This window comes from Tremella mesenterica, assembly GCF_000271645.1.
Source record: "Tremella mesenterica DSM 1558 unplaced genomic scaffold TREMEscaffold_7, whole genome shotgun sequence".
NCBI lineage: Eukaryota > Fungi > Basidiomycota > Tremellomycetes > Tremellales > Tremellaceae > Tremella > Tremella mesenterica.
In genome coordinates this window covers 673,583-689,974 of record NW_006711231.1, presented here as the reverse complement: position 1 = coordinate 689,974, position 16,392 = coordinate 673,583, and the positions used below count along the sequence as shown (strand labels likewise).

The 16,392-nt window shown below is 44.9% G+C and overlaps 4 protein-coding genes across 4 annotated transcripts; 3 read left to right on the top strand and 1 right to left on the bottom strand.

Annotated features, from left to right (window-relative positions):
* Window positions 1–69: 69 nt before the first annotated feature.
* Window positions 70–1,248, top strand: TREMEDRAFT_23695 (uncharacterized protein; the record flags this gene model as incomplete). The annotated part of the gene is made up of 4 exons (XM_007005210.1): window positions 70–252; window positions 451–614; window positions 791–859; window positions 1,158–1,248. Coding segments are annotated over 4 exons (507 nt in total), but the record flags the coding sequence as incomplete, so codon positions are not given.
* A 443-nt stretch (window positions 1,249–1,691) lies between these two features.
* On the top strand, window positions 1,692–3,944 carry TREMEDRAFT_71892 (uncharacterized protein). Its single transcript, XM_007005515.1, has 7 exons — window positions 1,692–1,980; window positions 2,217–2,278; window positions 2,487–2,551; window positions 2,768–2,889; window positions 3,042–3,240; window positions 3,317–3,540; window positions 3,637–3,944. Exons 1-7 carry the CDS (start codon window positions 1,831–1,833, stop codon window positions 3,838–3,840), a joined length of 1,026 nt encoding a protein of 341 aa, XP_007005577.1. The 5' UTR covers window positions 1,692–1,830; the 3' UTR covers window positions 3,841–3,944.
* A 4,490-nt stretch (window positions 3,945–8,434) lies between these two features.
* TREMEDRAFT_32039 (uncharacterized protein) lies at window positions 8,435–9,843 on the top strand (the record flags this gene model as incomplete). Its single annotated transcript, XM_007005263.1, has 3 exons — window positions 8,435–8,654; window positions 8,849–9,300; window positions 9,586–9,843. Coding segments are annotated over 3 exons (930 nt in total), but the record flags the coding sequence as incomplete, so codon positions are not given.
* Window positions 9,844–10,216: 373 nt separating this feature from the next.
* Window positions 10,217–14,161, bottom strand: TREMEDRAFT_74148 (uncharacterized protein). The gene is made up of 8 exons (XM_007005514.1): window positions 13,639–14,161; window positions 13,380–13,457; window positions 13,056–13,275; window positions 11,848–12,906; window positions 11,697–11,788; window positions 11,274–11,498; window positions 11,015–11,084; window positions 10,217–10,794 (listed from the first exon to the last, which is right to left on the bottom strand). Exons 1-8 carry the CDS (start codon window positions 14,037–14,039, stop codon window positions 10,564–10,566), a joined length of 2,376 nt encoding a protein of 791 aa, XP_007005576.1. The 5' UTR covers window positions 14,040–14,161; the 3' UTR covers window positions 10,217–10,563.
* Between the last annotated feature and the right edge of the window lie 2,231 nt (window positions 14,162–16,392).

Below are 16,392 nucleotides of genomic sequence, written 5' to 3'. Positions count from 1 at the left end.
TTACACGAACAAACCGTTCCTGCCCCACCCGCTCCTCCAGGACAGAAAACACAACCTCAAACACAAACCATAGTGGTATGCTCGGAACATAGGTTGAGTTATTGTGAGAAATGCGATGTCGACTTTAATGGCTTAAATTATCTACATCAATTCTTGAAGGCTGCACCGGCTGATGCTGTTCCTCCTCCGCCTAATGTGCCACCTCCACCTCAAAGGGCTACCGTGGTTAAGCAGTTGAAGGAACAGGGGAATGTAAGTTTGATCCCAACATTCCTCAACTTTCTGTCTCTTCCCCTGGATCTGTGACTCCAATCACAAAGGAGAACAGGAAGAGTGGAGGAAGTTGGGTTGGACAGCTGGGGGTGAAGGTGATCATCAACAGGGAGAAGAGCCTGGGTGAATAGGGCAAGATGAGGACGACGTAGTTATAAAAGGGAGATTGACTCATAGACCGCATTCAAATCCAACAACTTTGGTCAAGCTATACAACTTTACTCCAAATCCGCTGATATGGCCTTGACACGTCCTCCTTGGGAACCTTCGGCTATTGGGAAAGACGAAGTGGTCGTAGCTTTGTGTAATCGTTCGGCGGCGTTTGCGTTTGCCGGGGCGTGGTGGGTTATCATCATCTTTCACATCAATTTCCCCTACCTCTTCTCACCGGCTCTATCCTGTTCCTTCTCATGTCGTCTCTCGCGTCGCTATTACACTCTTGTCCGTATTTCAAGTAACTTGGAGGGAACCTTGTGATGACAAAAGTCCCGTGGATCAAGGGGGGTATTGACAACAGGCTGAACGCTTTGGCAGACGCAGAGGCTGTGGTGATGATCAAGAGACCTTGGACCAAGGGTCATTTCAGGTATATCCTCTTTTCTTCCGCCGCCTGTCCTTTTGTATACCTCTCCTTCCTCGATCTCTGACTTATTCTTATTCATCACCTCCTCTGACTTATTCTTACTCATCACCTCCTCGGACTGCTCCTCACCATCTCTCCAATTCCCGCCGCTTCTATCTGCTAAGTACTGTTCCCTTCTTCTCGATGTGCCCCTGATCTGCATTTTGATCCTGTATCATTCGGCATTCTACTATCCCAATGCACTCTCCAGCTCAGCTTTGGTAAATTGAGTGAAAATAGGGTACGTCAAGCTGACAAATAGGAAAGCACGCGCTTTGGTCGGTCTAGACCGTCTGGAAGACGCTCGAGATGCATTGGTGGATGGACTACAGTTTGAGCCGGATGACAAGGTGTGCTCTCTTCATCCCCTCGATGAAGATTGTTTTGACGAGTAGGAACTGAATACTTTTCTCAAGGAAGTGGACGATAAGTTGCGTGAGACCTAGACGGGTCAGGCGCTGTGACCTTGGTACCTTGCTACTGTCGATGAGAGGCAAAGGGGATGGCGCAGCAGAGATATTGCGGTTCCAACACGATACCATGATAACATTTGCATGTGTAAAGCTCGTTTTTGCTTCCCTCTGCATTTCTACGTACTCTTCGCTTTGAGATACCCATCCCACGTCTGCGCTTGCCAGTCATATGATCATGTTCATTGTCAATACTCGTACAGTAACCGTGGCGAAATCAGCGATCGAACCGGCTTTCTTCGGCCGGTCCGTTCTCTCCCGGATCTTGTCACCCTTCTCACATTCGATCCATCGTCCATCGTCCATCATCCATCATCCTTCGTCTACCCTTGACACCTCATAGCAAGACATCACCTCCACATCTCATTGTTCCCTTACCTGCGTACTCCCTTTCCTGGTCAAGTGATTCGCCGACTTAACGATCGTACCCACTCCACCACCCCAAAGTAATCTCAAGATTTAAAGATGATCATCCGAACTTTACCCCGTCTTACCAGACATCTTTTCATTCAAAGACGTCTAGCATCTTCTTTAGTTTTATTAGAACATAAAGGTGGGAAATTGAACGAATCAAGTTTAACAGCTATCACCGCTGCTAAAGTTTTGAATGGGGATGTGAGTTGTTGTTTATTTCTCCATTTTCTCTCAAGGTGGTAATGTATTGATCTTTTCGTGTCTTTTCCTATCCTCATAGTTTGTCAAACACCTGGTGTAAATCTCTGCTGGCTACTTGAATGTGAACTGAACTCATCTTCACATCATTTTGAAATGGGAGAAAACGTTCAAGAATTGCGTGATGATTAGACGATAGGAAATGAAAGGAAAGTACTGTAAGTGGTACTAATGATCAGACAGCTGGTATAGTAGTTGGTTCTTCTTCAGATGTGGAAGCTGTCACTGGTCAAGCCAAAACGTACGTTTGATCAAATCATTACTACACTCCCTCCATCCTCTTGTCTACATATGGTGTATACCTCCTTGTGCTATCTTTACCGATTTCCTGACTTCTTCTATTCCTTCACCGTCTTTTCTCTGATATTGACATCGCGTTGTGCTGGTGATGAAGATTAGTATGATCATTTCTCTGGTCGGGAATGTCGAAGGGTTTGACTGATGATTAGGATTGAAGGATTATCAAAGATTTACACTGCATCTTCTGACGCTTATTCCAATTCACTTGCTGAAAGTGGGTTTGACAGTATTTCCTTCGTTGCATATGCCCCAACCGATCGAAGGTGTAGAATCTTACTTGTCGTCATATTCCTTGTTGTTTCTTGTAGGGTGAGAAGAATCGGTCAGCTATCTGAGCTCCAACATTTATGAGCCATAGACATCCTTGGGTCGGACGCAGGAGCTTCGATAGTACTACAGTGTGAAGATTGGATAGGAAGCTGATTGTCAGATGTCGCCCCACTTTTAGCCGCCGTGTTACCCGCTAAGAACATTACCCACCTCTTTGCAGCTCATACGGCAGTGGGGAAGAATGTGTTCCCTCGTCTGGCCGGATTACTCGATACATCCATGGTGAGTCCTCCATCACTTTCAAGTCTGAGTTCTCCATTCCACCCTTTGGAGAGAAGAGGTATCCGGCTCGTAAGGTAAATTGTCTGATGATTCAACGAGCGAGTCAAAGAGATGAGATTGAGAATAATCGAAATTAAAAAAACTCATCACAGATCGCCGACATAATCGCACTTGAACCCTCTGGTGATACCTTCACACGTCCAATCTACGCCGGTAATGCCATACTCAAAGTCAAATCTTCTCCAAAGGACAAGATCAAGATTGTGACTGTCCGTACGACCGCTTTCGACAAAGCTTCTATAGGAAATGGGTCAGCGACTGTTGAGTCGGTTGACACTGTATCTTCGGACTGTGAGCATTTCATCAACAACCATTATTGCTTGTCTCTCGGTACCTATCGTGTCGCATGTACCATCTCTGACCCCAGCCACGACCAAGTTCATCTCTGAAGAACTCACTCAGTCTTCTCGTCCCGATCTCTCCTCCGCCAGCAGAGTGGTTTCAGGAGGACGAGCACTCAAAAGTCAAGAAAGCTTTACTCAGATTATCGAACCCCTCGCGGACGCCTTAGGAGCGGCTGTGGGAGCTAGTAGAGCTGCGGTAGATTCTGGATATGCGGACAACTCATTGCAAGTAGGACAGACCGGAAAGGTGAGTCATCACCCATGATATTTTTCAAATCTGCTCTTTCATAACCAAACTTTATGAGAGATCCCCTTCATGCACTTCACCTTGACTGACTACCAGGTCGTCGCTCCCGAACTCTACGTTGCGGTCGGTATTTCCGGAGCTATCCAACATTTAGCAGGGATGAAAGAATCCAAACTCATCGTGGCAATCAACAAAGATCCGGACGCTCCTATTTTCCAAGTGGCCGATGCTGGTCTAGTGGCGGATCTGTTCGAGGCCGTCCCGCAGTTGACCAAAAAGGTGCAAGAGAATAAGGCTTAGTGGTTTGTGATTGGCATAACTTAAGCTGTTTGATCGTATCTTGGACGTCTCAATATGCATAGTTAGGAGAAATGTATGACTCATTATGCATGAAATGACTCCTCAGTATGGCAACCCCGTTAAGGTACCTGTACTCGAGTCAGTTAGTTCGGCTACGTAACTTTAAATCGATCGTTTGTTCATCTTTTCCTTTTGTTCTCAATGACACGTTGTATAACGAAGCGACTCACTCTCCATACCCAGATCGGCCTCGAAGCTGACGTATCACTCATTTAACGACTCGATATCATACCAGATGAAGCAAAGCTGGAGTATACATCTACAAGGGGCAGTATACGAGTACGAGTAACTTACAAAAGTTGAAGAGGTGACGACGATCAGTGCGTCCAAAGTGTCCTTTATAACCCAGTCTTTGGTGTTCATCATACTACTCATTCATCTCACTCTCAAACACCTTTCATCTCATCTGCGTATTATCTCTCTTCATACTATCCCCCGACGGTGCCTTCTTAACTACGTTCCAGTGGTATTCATCGACACGATCGTACAGCCGATTAACAACGCTCAGCACTGCCCTTGGCTCGTTCCTCGTCACCCACCCTCCTTGACGACGAGTGTCACCTTTGTCTCCTTGACAGACTTTACACATACTCTGTGAGTGAATCCATGTCTACTTCTTCATCTCTTCTCCATTCCTCTGCTTCTTGTGCTACGTCCTTGATTCCCCTATCCTGGGTCTGGTGATTATCAGATCATCTGACGGACCCGCATCCACCCACCCTTTGCCCTCATCAACAAACCCGAACCCCCACTGACCCACAGATCGCAACATGACTACCTCTCTTCGACCTAACATAACCCACTCTCCCACCTCTTCAGCCTCATCACAAACTACCACACCGACCTCCCCTCATTTCGCTCATCAGGCGGCTACCGTCCCTCGTACTCAGGGGGGCCCTTCTTCTCACCCATATTCCTCCTCTACCTATTCTCTAGACCGTACAACTTCATCACCTAATGGAATACTCATTCATCATCCTCGTGCACCTACACCACCCCTCTTCACCCCTCCCCCTCATCTTCCACTCCCTCAATATCTAAAACAATGGGGTGATAACGAAATATCTCAATTCCTTCTTATCTATCGTTGTTCACATTACGCCGATCAATTCAAAAGAAACGATATCACGGGAGACGTATTGCTAGACTTGGACATGATAACATTGAAAGAACTTGGAGTTGCTAAAGTTGGTGAAAGGGTAAAACTTTTAGCTGGTATAAAAGATCTACGTAAACGTGTCGCATTGGCTAAAGCTACACCTATCTCAAGTCCATCGATTGGATCAAGTATGAGTAATTCTCATAGAGTTGAATTACGTTTGAATGGACAACCTACCCCACCTTTGGAAAACGATTTCGATTCTGAAAGATCTATTAGAGAAAGAGGAAATAGAAGACTCCATTCGAATAGACCTGCACCGTTGGATTTACAACCACATTCAAGTAAAACACTTCCTTTAGCATATCAAGGAAATCCACCAAGTGCAACTCATAGTCTTAAATCTTTAGCATCAACGTCGAATATTCCTTCCTCTTCTTCTTCTACTACGACAGCAACTCCAAGACCTATTCCATCGATTCAAAGACCATCCGTTTCTTCTCAATCATCTTCTTCTACCGTAACTCCAGCTACATTCCCCAATTCGAATCCATCACAAAGTGGAAGTGTACCTCCACCAGCAAGATCGAATACAAGTAATCTCAACCTTCGAGCCCCACCACCGAGGGAGGGTCAAGGTAGAAGATCTCCTAGTCCTGTTGGGGATCTCAACGCTGCTAATTACGCTGAAAGATCTTTACCTCCAGCTCCGACTCAACAACAACCAAGTCATAGCTCTTCATCAACACAATTGAACTCTACAGGATTTTCGAGTTCTTTGAATCAATCAAGTGCGGCGGAATACGCATCATCTATAACTCTTCAACGTCATGTGGATAGGGATACAGGTCGTTCAACCCCTACTTCTAATTGGGAACATGGACTTCCTAAAGGTCCATCTCCAGCCAATAGAACAATAACACCAGCGGTAGCAGCAAGAGCTATAGATCCCGTCCATCGCAAAACTCCGAGTGTCGATACCAACGCATCGGGAACGAAAAAACAAATCAGCCCTGTGAAACCAAAATTCGGTATGCTTCCACGTCCAGGTGCTGTTCATCCATTCGCTGCGAGACGGGAAGATGATACAAGAGCATCACCTTCTCCACCCCAACAATCTCAGAAGGCTTATCAGGCACAAGGATCCGACACTGGATCTGTATCTGGGAGCTCATTCCAAAGACGTGTACTCCCTTCTGTCGCAGCGAAAAGAGCTGCTGCAGAATCTGGTTCATCAGCTTCAGGTTCTGGCTCTTTAGCAGGGGGGCAAGGAGGACCACTGTCTCTTGAAGATTTGAGAAAACAATTAGTCAAGTTTACAAATGCAGAAGATGGGACTACGAGAACTGTGAATGTTTCAAGTTGTCAGAGTGGAGTTGATGTGCTGGAGCGAGTGTTGAAGAAGTTTGGAAAATGGGGAGCTGCGACGCACGTGACGACCGATACGGAGAGCGAAGATGAGGGAGGGAATTTCGAAGTGGACGGCTGGGGTGTTTACACGGATGAGGATTGGGAGGAAAATGGTGCGTGGCGGTTTTCTCTCGTATGCTCGCCTCATGAATCATCTCTATCTCCCTGATTCTGGTTGTTCAGTCAATCGTTGGTTTTTAAGGATTGGTATCGATGTCTCGTTGATTCACGGAGTGACTTTGCATACGCTGAAGGGACAATAAGCATACATATAGTTCTGTCTCTAAGCTGACTCGTAGCCAAACCACTCTCCGAACACGCCCTACTACAAGTATGTCGTCTGCACCGCGACGGCTCTGCCATCCGCGAACGTGGTTTGGTCCTTCGTCGAACTCGAAAGCTTCAAAATCGCAAAAACATGGAATCACTCCTCGGCGAAGCACCTCCTCTTTCCCCCACTTCCCCTACTTACTACACTACCAATTCTGGTCGACTTGCCTTCTCTGAAGATCCCCTGGCAACTCCTGTCAAAGGTGGTAGCAAGAAGATGAACCGTGCTTCGACCGTATCCGTCATGTCAGGTCTTGGCGTTCCAATATCTGAAATACCTCCTTCACCTACCACTGCCCGAAGTCCTTCCAGCGGTAGTTTCCTCTCTTCAAAAGGAAGGAAAATGTATAACTTCTTCGGTCATCGACCTCCAAGCGAACTCATCAGTACCCATCTACTCGACTATTTCCCTCATACAAAGAAACGTGATCTCGAAAAGACGGTACGACATTCGATGCTACGTATGAGTCTTGGACCGGGAGGTTTACCGAGGAACAGTATCATTGCTACTGATGTTCGAAAAAGTCTCGATATGCCACCTTTACCGAGTAAACGATCATCTATAGTCTCTGATAAATCCGCATTGTCTTCACGAATACCTCCAGACGAACTTAGAGCTTCACCCCCTCGTCGAACAGGTAGACCAGGTTCGAAATCGGTGACTATTGCTTCACCACCTCCAGCAGCTACCATCCCGGAAGAATCAGAACCTCCTTCTTCGCTGTCTCAAGATACGACACCACTCGCTCATCAAAACTCTTCTCATTCTCATCTTAAAGTTCAGCCAGCAGAACCTGTTAACTCCGGAGCACCAATATTACCTCTGCCACGTATGTCGGTGTCCGATGACGACGGTCAAATCAGTCGTCCATCCATTGATGGAGAAGATCCAGTCTCTGATGATCGTCGAAGTGACGCATCCTCCATCAAATCTTCAAGAGGGAAACATGGTATTCAAAACCAACCTCCGTTTTTACCGCCTTTCGAACCTTCCTCTGAAAGTCTGTCGGATTCTCTTCAGGCTTTCTCGCCTAGAGGTTTGACGGCAAGACCGAAGAGTATTATGTTATCAAGAAGGAACTCGGCGGCTAGTACAAGGAGCAGATTATCGATATTGGACCAATTCCGTCAGCCTGAAAGGGATAGGAGTGAGACGGCTAGTTTGTTGACTTTGGATGAAATTACGGCCGAGGTTGAGAATAGAAGAGCTAGTATGAGGGTCTTCGATGAAGACGTGTCGAGCTCGGAAGAGGAAGTTGTGGAGGAAGAATTAGAAGAGGCTTTTGTAGAGGAGGAGGAAGACGAGGAAGGGCAGGATGAGGATGAAGAAGAGGAGATATCGGATGAATTGGAAGAGGAGGAGGAGGCTGTGGAAGCGGAGGAAGAGGATAAAGATCACGGTAAGGCTTATACTTCGAAAGGAGGTGAGTGTATCTTCCCTATCCTCTGGCCGCTCACTATTTTTCGCCTTCACGGATGTATCCCTCTTTGCATGTTCACTCCCACCCTTGCTGGTCTTCCTACTGCTGCCCGTGTCGGCCTGCTTCATCTCCTCTTCATTTACTTGTAGGTGTGATCAGGCTTTCTCCGTTGTTGCCATCATATCCCTAGCTCTTATGGACATGTGGCAGAGCCAGCGACATCGATTCATGCCGACTACACGAGAATGGTATACTGACCTCAGCCAAACGCTCGATCAAATGGATCAAAGGAGCCCTCATCGGCGCTGGTTCATTCGGTTCCGTTTACCTCGGCATGGATGCGCAATCGGGTTTATTGATGGCTGTCAAACAGGTCGAATTGCCAACGGGGGGAGGTAGGAACGAGGAGAGGAAACAAAGCATGGTGACTGCTCTTCAGAGGGAGATTGTGTTGTTGAAAGAATTGCAGCATGATAATATTGTGCAGTATCTGGGTGAGTGGTTTGCTCCTCTCGCCTTCGTACTTGGCTCTCCATCCTTCCCTCATATTCTAGGCTTGTTGTGACATCACCCCGCTATCTCACCACCGACCCCTCTCCCCTCCTTCCCTCAATACTGAACTCTATTGGACCTGTCTGACACTCCTTCATGCTGCAAACCCGAACCCATGAATCAATCTCACGAACAGACTCCTCACACGACGACGATTTTCTCAACATTTTCCTTGAATACGTCCCCGGTGGTTCCGTCGCAGCCCTTCTAAACAACTATGGAGCTTTCGAAGAAGCTCTTGTCCGAAACTTTTGTCGTCAAATCCTGTTAGGTCTCAATTACCTTCATCAAAGAGGTATCATCCATCGTGATATAAAAGGTGCCAACATTCTCGTCGATAATAAAGGTGGTATTAAAATATCCGATTTTGGTATATCTAAAAAAGCTGAAGATAATTTGATGAGTACTATGAGAGGTGGTAATCGAGCTTCTTTACAAGGATCAGTATTTTGGATGGCACCTGAAGTTGTTAAACAAACTAAACATACTACCAAAGCGGATATATGGAGTGTGGGATGTTTAGTTGTTGAAATGTTAACTGGGACTCATCCTTGGGCTGAGTTGACACAGATGCAAGCTATTTTCCGAGTGAGTGGGGTTTTTCGTTTAACTCTTTATACATTTTCTTCATCCTGATCTTCCCACTACTCCAGTCTCGCCCGTCTTTCTCCTGGACGTCAATCGATATAATATTCTTATAGACGTTTCCTTGTTTCCTTATATTCGAAACGTTCCATCTTATCCATCAAATGGTCGGTATCCCCACCCCTCTCATTTCTGTACTTTCAGCACCTGGTGAATCTCTCACTCACTCCTTCGTTTGGTTCACTTCACTATGAGAGGCATCGGGGATTTGTGTGCTAATGACTTTAGATAGGAACATCAGCTCGACCAACAACCCCATCAGACGTTTCCCCAGATGCACAAGATCTTCTCAGACAAACATTCGAGATTGATCATAAATTACGTCCTACAGCTCAACAATTATTAGATCATCCTTTTCTCTTACCGATAGGACAAAATTCACCAAAAGGTACTATTAATCCTGAAAGGGCAAAAGCAAGTATGGACGCTGCTGCTAAAGCTATGCAAGTGGGTATGCAAAGTATGGGTCAAATGTTTGGCAAGTAAGATGATATTTGGTTTGTTTTTGGGTGTATATTGAAGTAGTTATTGGTATTATACAATTTTGGATGATTACGAGTAATGAATATGAATATAATTTTTTGAATACTTTTGTCACTGGACCTGCCCTATAGGACAGTACGAGTACTCTACTCTACTCTACCTCACTCTACCTCACTCTACTCTACTCTACTCTACTCTACTCCATCATGGTCAACTCGTACTGTGGTCAAACTCGTTCTTCAAAGCGCCATAGCATGGAAACGAGATGGATCGACTTTCATTGATGATTCACCTAATTCTTAATTAGATAAGATGGTATGTTTGGTGACTGTGACGGATACGAGTACGTTTGGGAGAAGATAACGATCAAAATGATAAAACCTAAATAAATATCTTCATTCAACCGAGACAAAAGAAGCTACAACACCTAAATGATCTAACTTCCCCCCTCCTACACCCAGACTTCAACGTAAGGTATTTTTTCCACTAAACAATGAGTTCTCATGCAAGTCACATCTCGTATCTCACAGGTTCTCATATCTCTCTCCACAAACCTTACGTTTTCCCAATATCGTCTCACCATCGGTCCACTCTGACAAAACCATCTATCGTTCTTCAGGGTTTCTCCAAGAATCTCTAAGATTTCTATACAGTATCGAGAACGATGATGGCGGGCAAGACGTTATCAGGAAAAGTGTCACCACAAACACCACAAAACCAACTTTACTTCTGTGGCCATCCTTCTGCCCAATCATGTTGCCATCCACCATCATTAGGGAAATCCAATAAAGAAGCTAAATCACCAAAATTATGTAGATTGGCAAATTCTCCAATGGCGAGATTAGGGAATGAATTACCAGAAGTCGTTATCATACCTGAGGCAGGTATGTTGGATGATAATGAGCCGGGTGTGAGCATTTCTGGTCCGGTGGTTTGGACGGGGGGAAGAGTGGGCTGAGAGTTAGTAGAGACTCTGATGGCGTTTTCAAGATTTTGACCAGTACACAAGTGAACGAATGAACGAGTGAACAAGTAAACGAGTGAACAAGTGCAAAGTGGATGAATGGACAAATGGACAAATGGACAAATGGACAAGTGGACAAATGGACAAATGGAGGGGTTGGAGAGTTGGGTAATTGGAAAGAGGATGGAGAGAAATTCCTGGAGGACTCACTTCGGGAACATTACTAAGTGGTGGACTTGGATTTTGGTTATTACCACCTCCATTGATCTTGTCGTATACCCTAAGATGTCAGTGACGAGTTGCTAAAAGTATTTTTGAACCGATTGACCGGTTGTCGTTTATTAACGAGGATGGCGATGCGATATGAAAGTTTGGGTGGAGGAAAGATTCGGGAGGTAAGATCAATCGAGAAGGTAGGGGATGGGAGGATCGGATGGAGTGAATACAGGGAAGAAGGGAGGATACTCACTGAGCAAGAGGCTCCAAATTCCCAACTAACAACTCTCCGATGGCAGATGCTTGACCAGGAGGGAAACTATCCGCTGATAAAATTTGATCGGCCATATATTCGAATAACTCTCTGAATGGGATAGCGGCTGGGAAAAGTTGAGCGAATATTGCTAGAGTTGAAGAACATGCTCGAATGGCACGAGCAGAGATACGAGTGGGAATGACGGTAGGTAAGACGGATAAACTGGTAAGTCAACAAATTTCCTCCTTTGCCGCAAGACCACACCAGTGACGACTATTTCACTACTTAATCCGTATTCAGTCTTCATGCTGCTATCATGCAAACTATAACAGTGACGTCTAAAAGGAGATCTCGCAGTAGGTACAGAAAATAATCCTGTATGTATAAAATGAGATATAGACAACGGAGAATTTAACTCACCAGTGAAGAAGAGTCATACCACATATGAAAATATGATAAAGTGATACTAAACTATGTACCACCGTAGGACTTTGATGAACTTTACGTATCAACTAATCTCATCAGCATTTATCCCTTTTTAGGATTATCTTCAAAGGAACACCCGACTCACCTCACATGCCTCGGCAGCGGCAGTAGCGCACAACATCAATAAAGGATCTCTCGGAGTAGCACGGATAACACCTGGACGAAGAGTGAACAAAACAGCTTGAAAGTAAATCATTAAATATTTATCTTCTTCTTGACAAGGGAAATTCGACGCTGCATGTGGAAGTGTTCTTCTCCATTCTTCCAATTCCGTTAAGAAACCTTCCGTTTCTTCTCTTGTTGGTCGAGGAGCATGTATAGAGTAAAAAGCAGATTGTACTCTGGAACGAATTTGAAATAAACGTAAAGTATGTATAGCAGAAGTCATCGTTGTCATAGTTCCATTGACCGTATAAGGAAGTGGTGCTCCCATCGAAGCTTGACGTTGTAAATTCGTAATGAGTGCACGATCCGTACTATCACAATCCACATCTACCGGGAGCTCCACGTCGATATCTCTATCGATAAGATTGAAAGGTCTACCGGAAGAAAGACAAATGAGTCTATCGAAACAATAAACCGACCAAAACACTCGTTTTCGTAATTCGTTGGTTAAAACATCGTTTTCTGGTGAAACTTTTCGATGAAGACCGAGTTCTACACATAGACGCATGGCGAAACCGCATAAATGCCAAATACTCGGTCCTCCACTAGCTCTGAAACCGTAGAAGATGAGCCAGACCAGACCTTGAACCGTGGTAATGTCATGAGGAGCAATGACAAAATCGATGTATTTCATGGCTTGTTCGAGATACGTATCTGCCGTTTCGAGTCCAGCTGCTTCACGAGGTACAAATTCAGTTCCGACGGCGTAAATGACCCAAAGGAAGAAAGCACCGATACGATCGTCGAAAGAAGCTTGACCGTTCATAGGAGTGAAGCAGACTTTTTCACGTCGAGCGTGCCATGCGCGAATACGATGCCATTCGACGAATCCGTATCGGGATTGAATATGTAGGTAAATCATTTGGAGGATTTTCTCAGAGACCTCGGGTGTTGGTAAAGGAGGATTGGGATTGACGAGATAACGGGAAGGAGGAGCTGAAGAAGAGTTTTGAACTAAAGATCTTGGGTCAGGCTTGGTCTGACTGTCAAAGGCTAAACGGGGATGACGAATGGAACTGTGGACAATCTGATCTCAGTGTGATTTCTCTTGTTGGCTCTCACTTCAAGAAGTATGGGACAGCCTGAGGAAGAAAGACAAATGATAGAGATGCCAGAAGAACTACTCACTCGGGTAAATGTATACCCTGAAGATTCCCCAAAGAACTGTTCCGATCCAGATTTGTTAACACTGACAAAACCCACTTCTTTGGAAAGATCCTCCACATTGGGCCTGTACGAGGGGCTAAACGAGCTGTTATAATGATCATTGATTTCTGGATGATTCGGGTCCAGCTCCGCGAGTGCCGATTCCAGTTTAGCAATACGAGCTTCGAGAGCGACGACGTATCTTTTGGTCAGACCTTTTCCTTCACTGTTACGAATTTCTATAGAAGGATGCGGAGGGGCGTTGATAGAAGATTGATAGAGTGACAAGAAATAAGTAAAACTCACTTCTCTCCACCTGCATGACGAGGAAGAGGTGTTTCGAATACACATTCTGCGCCTGATTTCGCACAAGCTGCACATGTTCTGTTCGTCAGGCACCGTCCGGTCTGTCCCCTCCTTTGATCACAAAAGTGTTATCTCCATCACACGACTAACGCACCATGGTTACTCATGATGTGATGTGGACAAATGTGTGGGCTATAACCACTGTCATGAAAGGTGTATATAAAGTGAGATGAACAAGAAAAGATATGGATAAACTCACCCTTCAGCCCTCTCACCCTGAAAACATTTCAATTTCTTCGCTTTACATCTATTACAAGCATTTGCGCATCTCGCTCTTTTCTCGCCACTGGGTCTACGTCGTTTTTTAGTTTGAACAGGTGAAGGTGATCTTGAACGTGTAGACCTAGATAAAGTGTCCAACATATCATGTCCATTACTACCATTACTCATACTTCTATCATTGGTACCTGATCCATTCAAACCATTCATGGAATTGATACCGTTCAAACCGTTCATGTTGTCGAACTGATTGAAAGAAGTTATTCCTTCATGTCCGTTATTACCGGTATGTGAATGATGTCCGTTAGATGGACCTGGTGGATCGTATGAATCGAATGTAGGTTGATAATGAAAAGTTGACCTAGGTGAGATGACCTCCATTTTTTCCCTATCTTTCCTTTCCTCAACTCCCTGTGTCTTGTCCTCAATGTCGTTCTTTCGACACACAATGTCTTACGAGTGGAATTTCAGATTATGTGTGAAAGACGGAGACACTGTCGAATATGATGGAAGTATGGAAGAAAGAGAGAAAGCGAAAAGTGGAGAAATTGGGAGTGGGTAGGGAGAGGGGGGAAAGGCGGAGAGAGGAGCGAGCACATAAGCCCCCGGCCCGTTAAACGGCGGTCCAAAGACCCTGAATTTTAGTCCCTGGGAGATAACGGAGAAAGTAGGCGTGTCCTTGATTACCCTTTTACACGCCTATTCGAGATACATGACATCACCCAAAATGTTCCAATTCTTTCTCCTGTCCGACCTCAGTCAAGCCAAGAACTCGGTCATAGGAGCGACCGGGGGGTGAAGAAAAAACAAGATGGATCAAAGTCTTTTCATATTCACACTCATATTCTCTTTCATCCTGTGAGTCCTCGACGACCAGTACAACGTCTCCTTGAACCAGGCTAAGTTCAGTCTACTCTCGGTCATTTATTGTTTCCTATCCACTTGTTTAGGAATACGAATACGTAAATCGGACCTATGGGAAGCTTTGACGTTGGGTATCTCCACTCGGGTGAGTTTGAAGTTTTCCATCTTACCCTTGCAGACCATGATACCATAAGACTTTTTTCCGGGTGTATGCCGGTAAACTGTGATGAGGACGAGTGCACGAGAGCAAAACATAAGCACAAAGGAATTTAAGAAGTGGAATAAATGTGAAAATAGACAGAGAGTGTGTATGTGAAACAGAGAGAGAGATGGAGAGGGAGAGGGAGATGAAGAGAAAAGTTAGACTGATGTAATAGTCAAGAGGATATCAATCTAGAGCTGTACCTTATGCCGGTACTGGTGGTTATGATCGTTTAAATATCAGTACTGCAGAAGAATTCGAGATGATGCGTAGGGATGAAGGGAGGTTAGGGGGGTTTATATGAAAATCAACTTTTCACCTTCTTCCCCTTCCCCTTTCCCTTCTGACTTCTTCCTCAACCTTATCATTTTCTTCCTTCTCACTCTCTAACCCTCTGTGATCTGTTCAATATCTCTCTTGATTATTTCTCCCGACCTCGGCTTCCCGTCGCTGTCATCGTCTTCTCTTACGGAACGTAATTCCAGCAAACTTCATTTTCCATCATCTATACAATAAAACCCATCTCATTCTTATCTCTTTTCCATATCTACACAACTACATTTAAATCCTGCGTCTCCATCATCTCTACACGGCCCCATTCCTATCCAACCCATCCACCAACTCTCATGCCTCTTCCTCTAACGGACTCCATGACGAATCTTCGTGAAAAGCACCCTTTCAGAATAGAGTATAGATAAGAAAGTAAAATGTACGACCTTACGATGCATAAGCAGATATCATAGTGATGAATGTTTTAGCAACACAGTAATACAGTACCATACCCACATTCATCTCATAGCCACTGGACTTCCAGGTTCTTTACCCTTATCCAAAACGTCCAACAAACCCACGGCAGCTTGACAAACGTCCAGACTGGTTGAATTGACCATTTCCACAACCCGCGCTCTGAGTCTGTAAGGTTCTAAAGTAGACAACATTTGACTACGTGGTTTTTTGGATCTGCCTGTACTTTCGATCAAATGTCGGAAACATAATAAGGCTGGTAATTTTACAGGTTCGTATGGGGAGTTCTGAACTTAGCTCGTGATTCTTCTCTTTCCTTCATATCTACCATGTACTTTCATTCGTTCGTGAATACTTGTCATGGGGAGAATCATCCAATATAAGATGATGATGTGGGATGATGTACGAAACGGATAAGTTGACTTGTATGATGATCGAATGGTACGTTTGATGAAATGTCAACCAGGAGTATAGGGAAAAGTGACGACACGCATTTGAGGAGTCATGTTGAAGGATGTGATAATGTAATATGGAGCAAAAGGATGTCGTCAATTTACTCACCAAAGCCTCTGAAAGATTCTCCAACAACGTCACCTTATTCACAATTACCATTCTCCATCTTTCCCCACCCAAAGCAAGATTACTCAAAACGTATAAACCAGCTATTCTCAATTCCCTAGCGTCCCTCGCATCTCTCACAGAACCTAATTCCCCCATCCCTACTTCTCCCAAAGTCCCCAAACCTAACTTTTTAATCCCACTCACAAGATTATCTCTCGGTGGTCGAAGAGCCAATTCTAACAAAGTCATGAATTGTCCTTCTCCTAATCCCTCCACCACTCTAGTCATTTCATATGTCGAAGCTTCCGCTAGTAAATTCTGTACCACCTCAAATACCTGTACTCTCACACCCATCGGAGTATC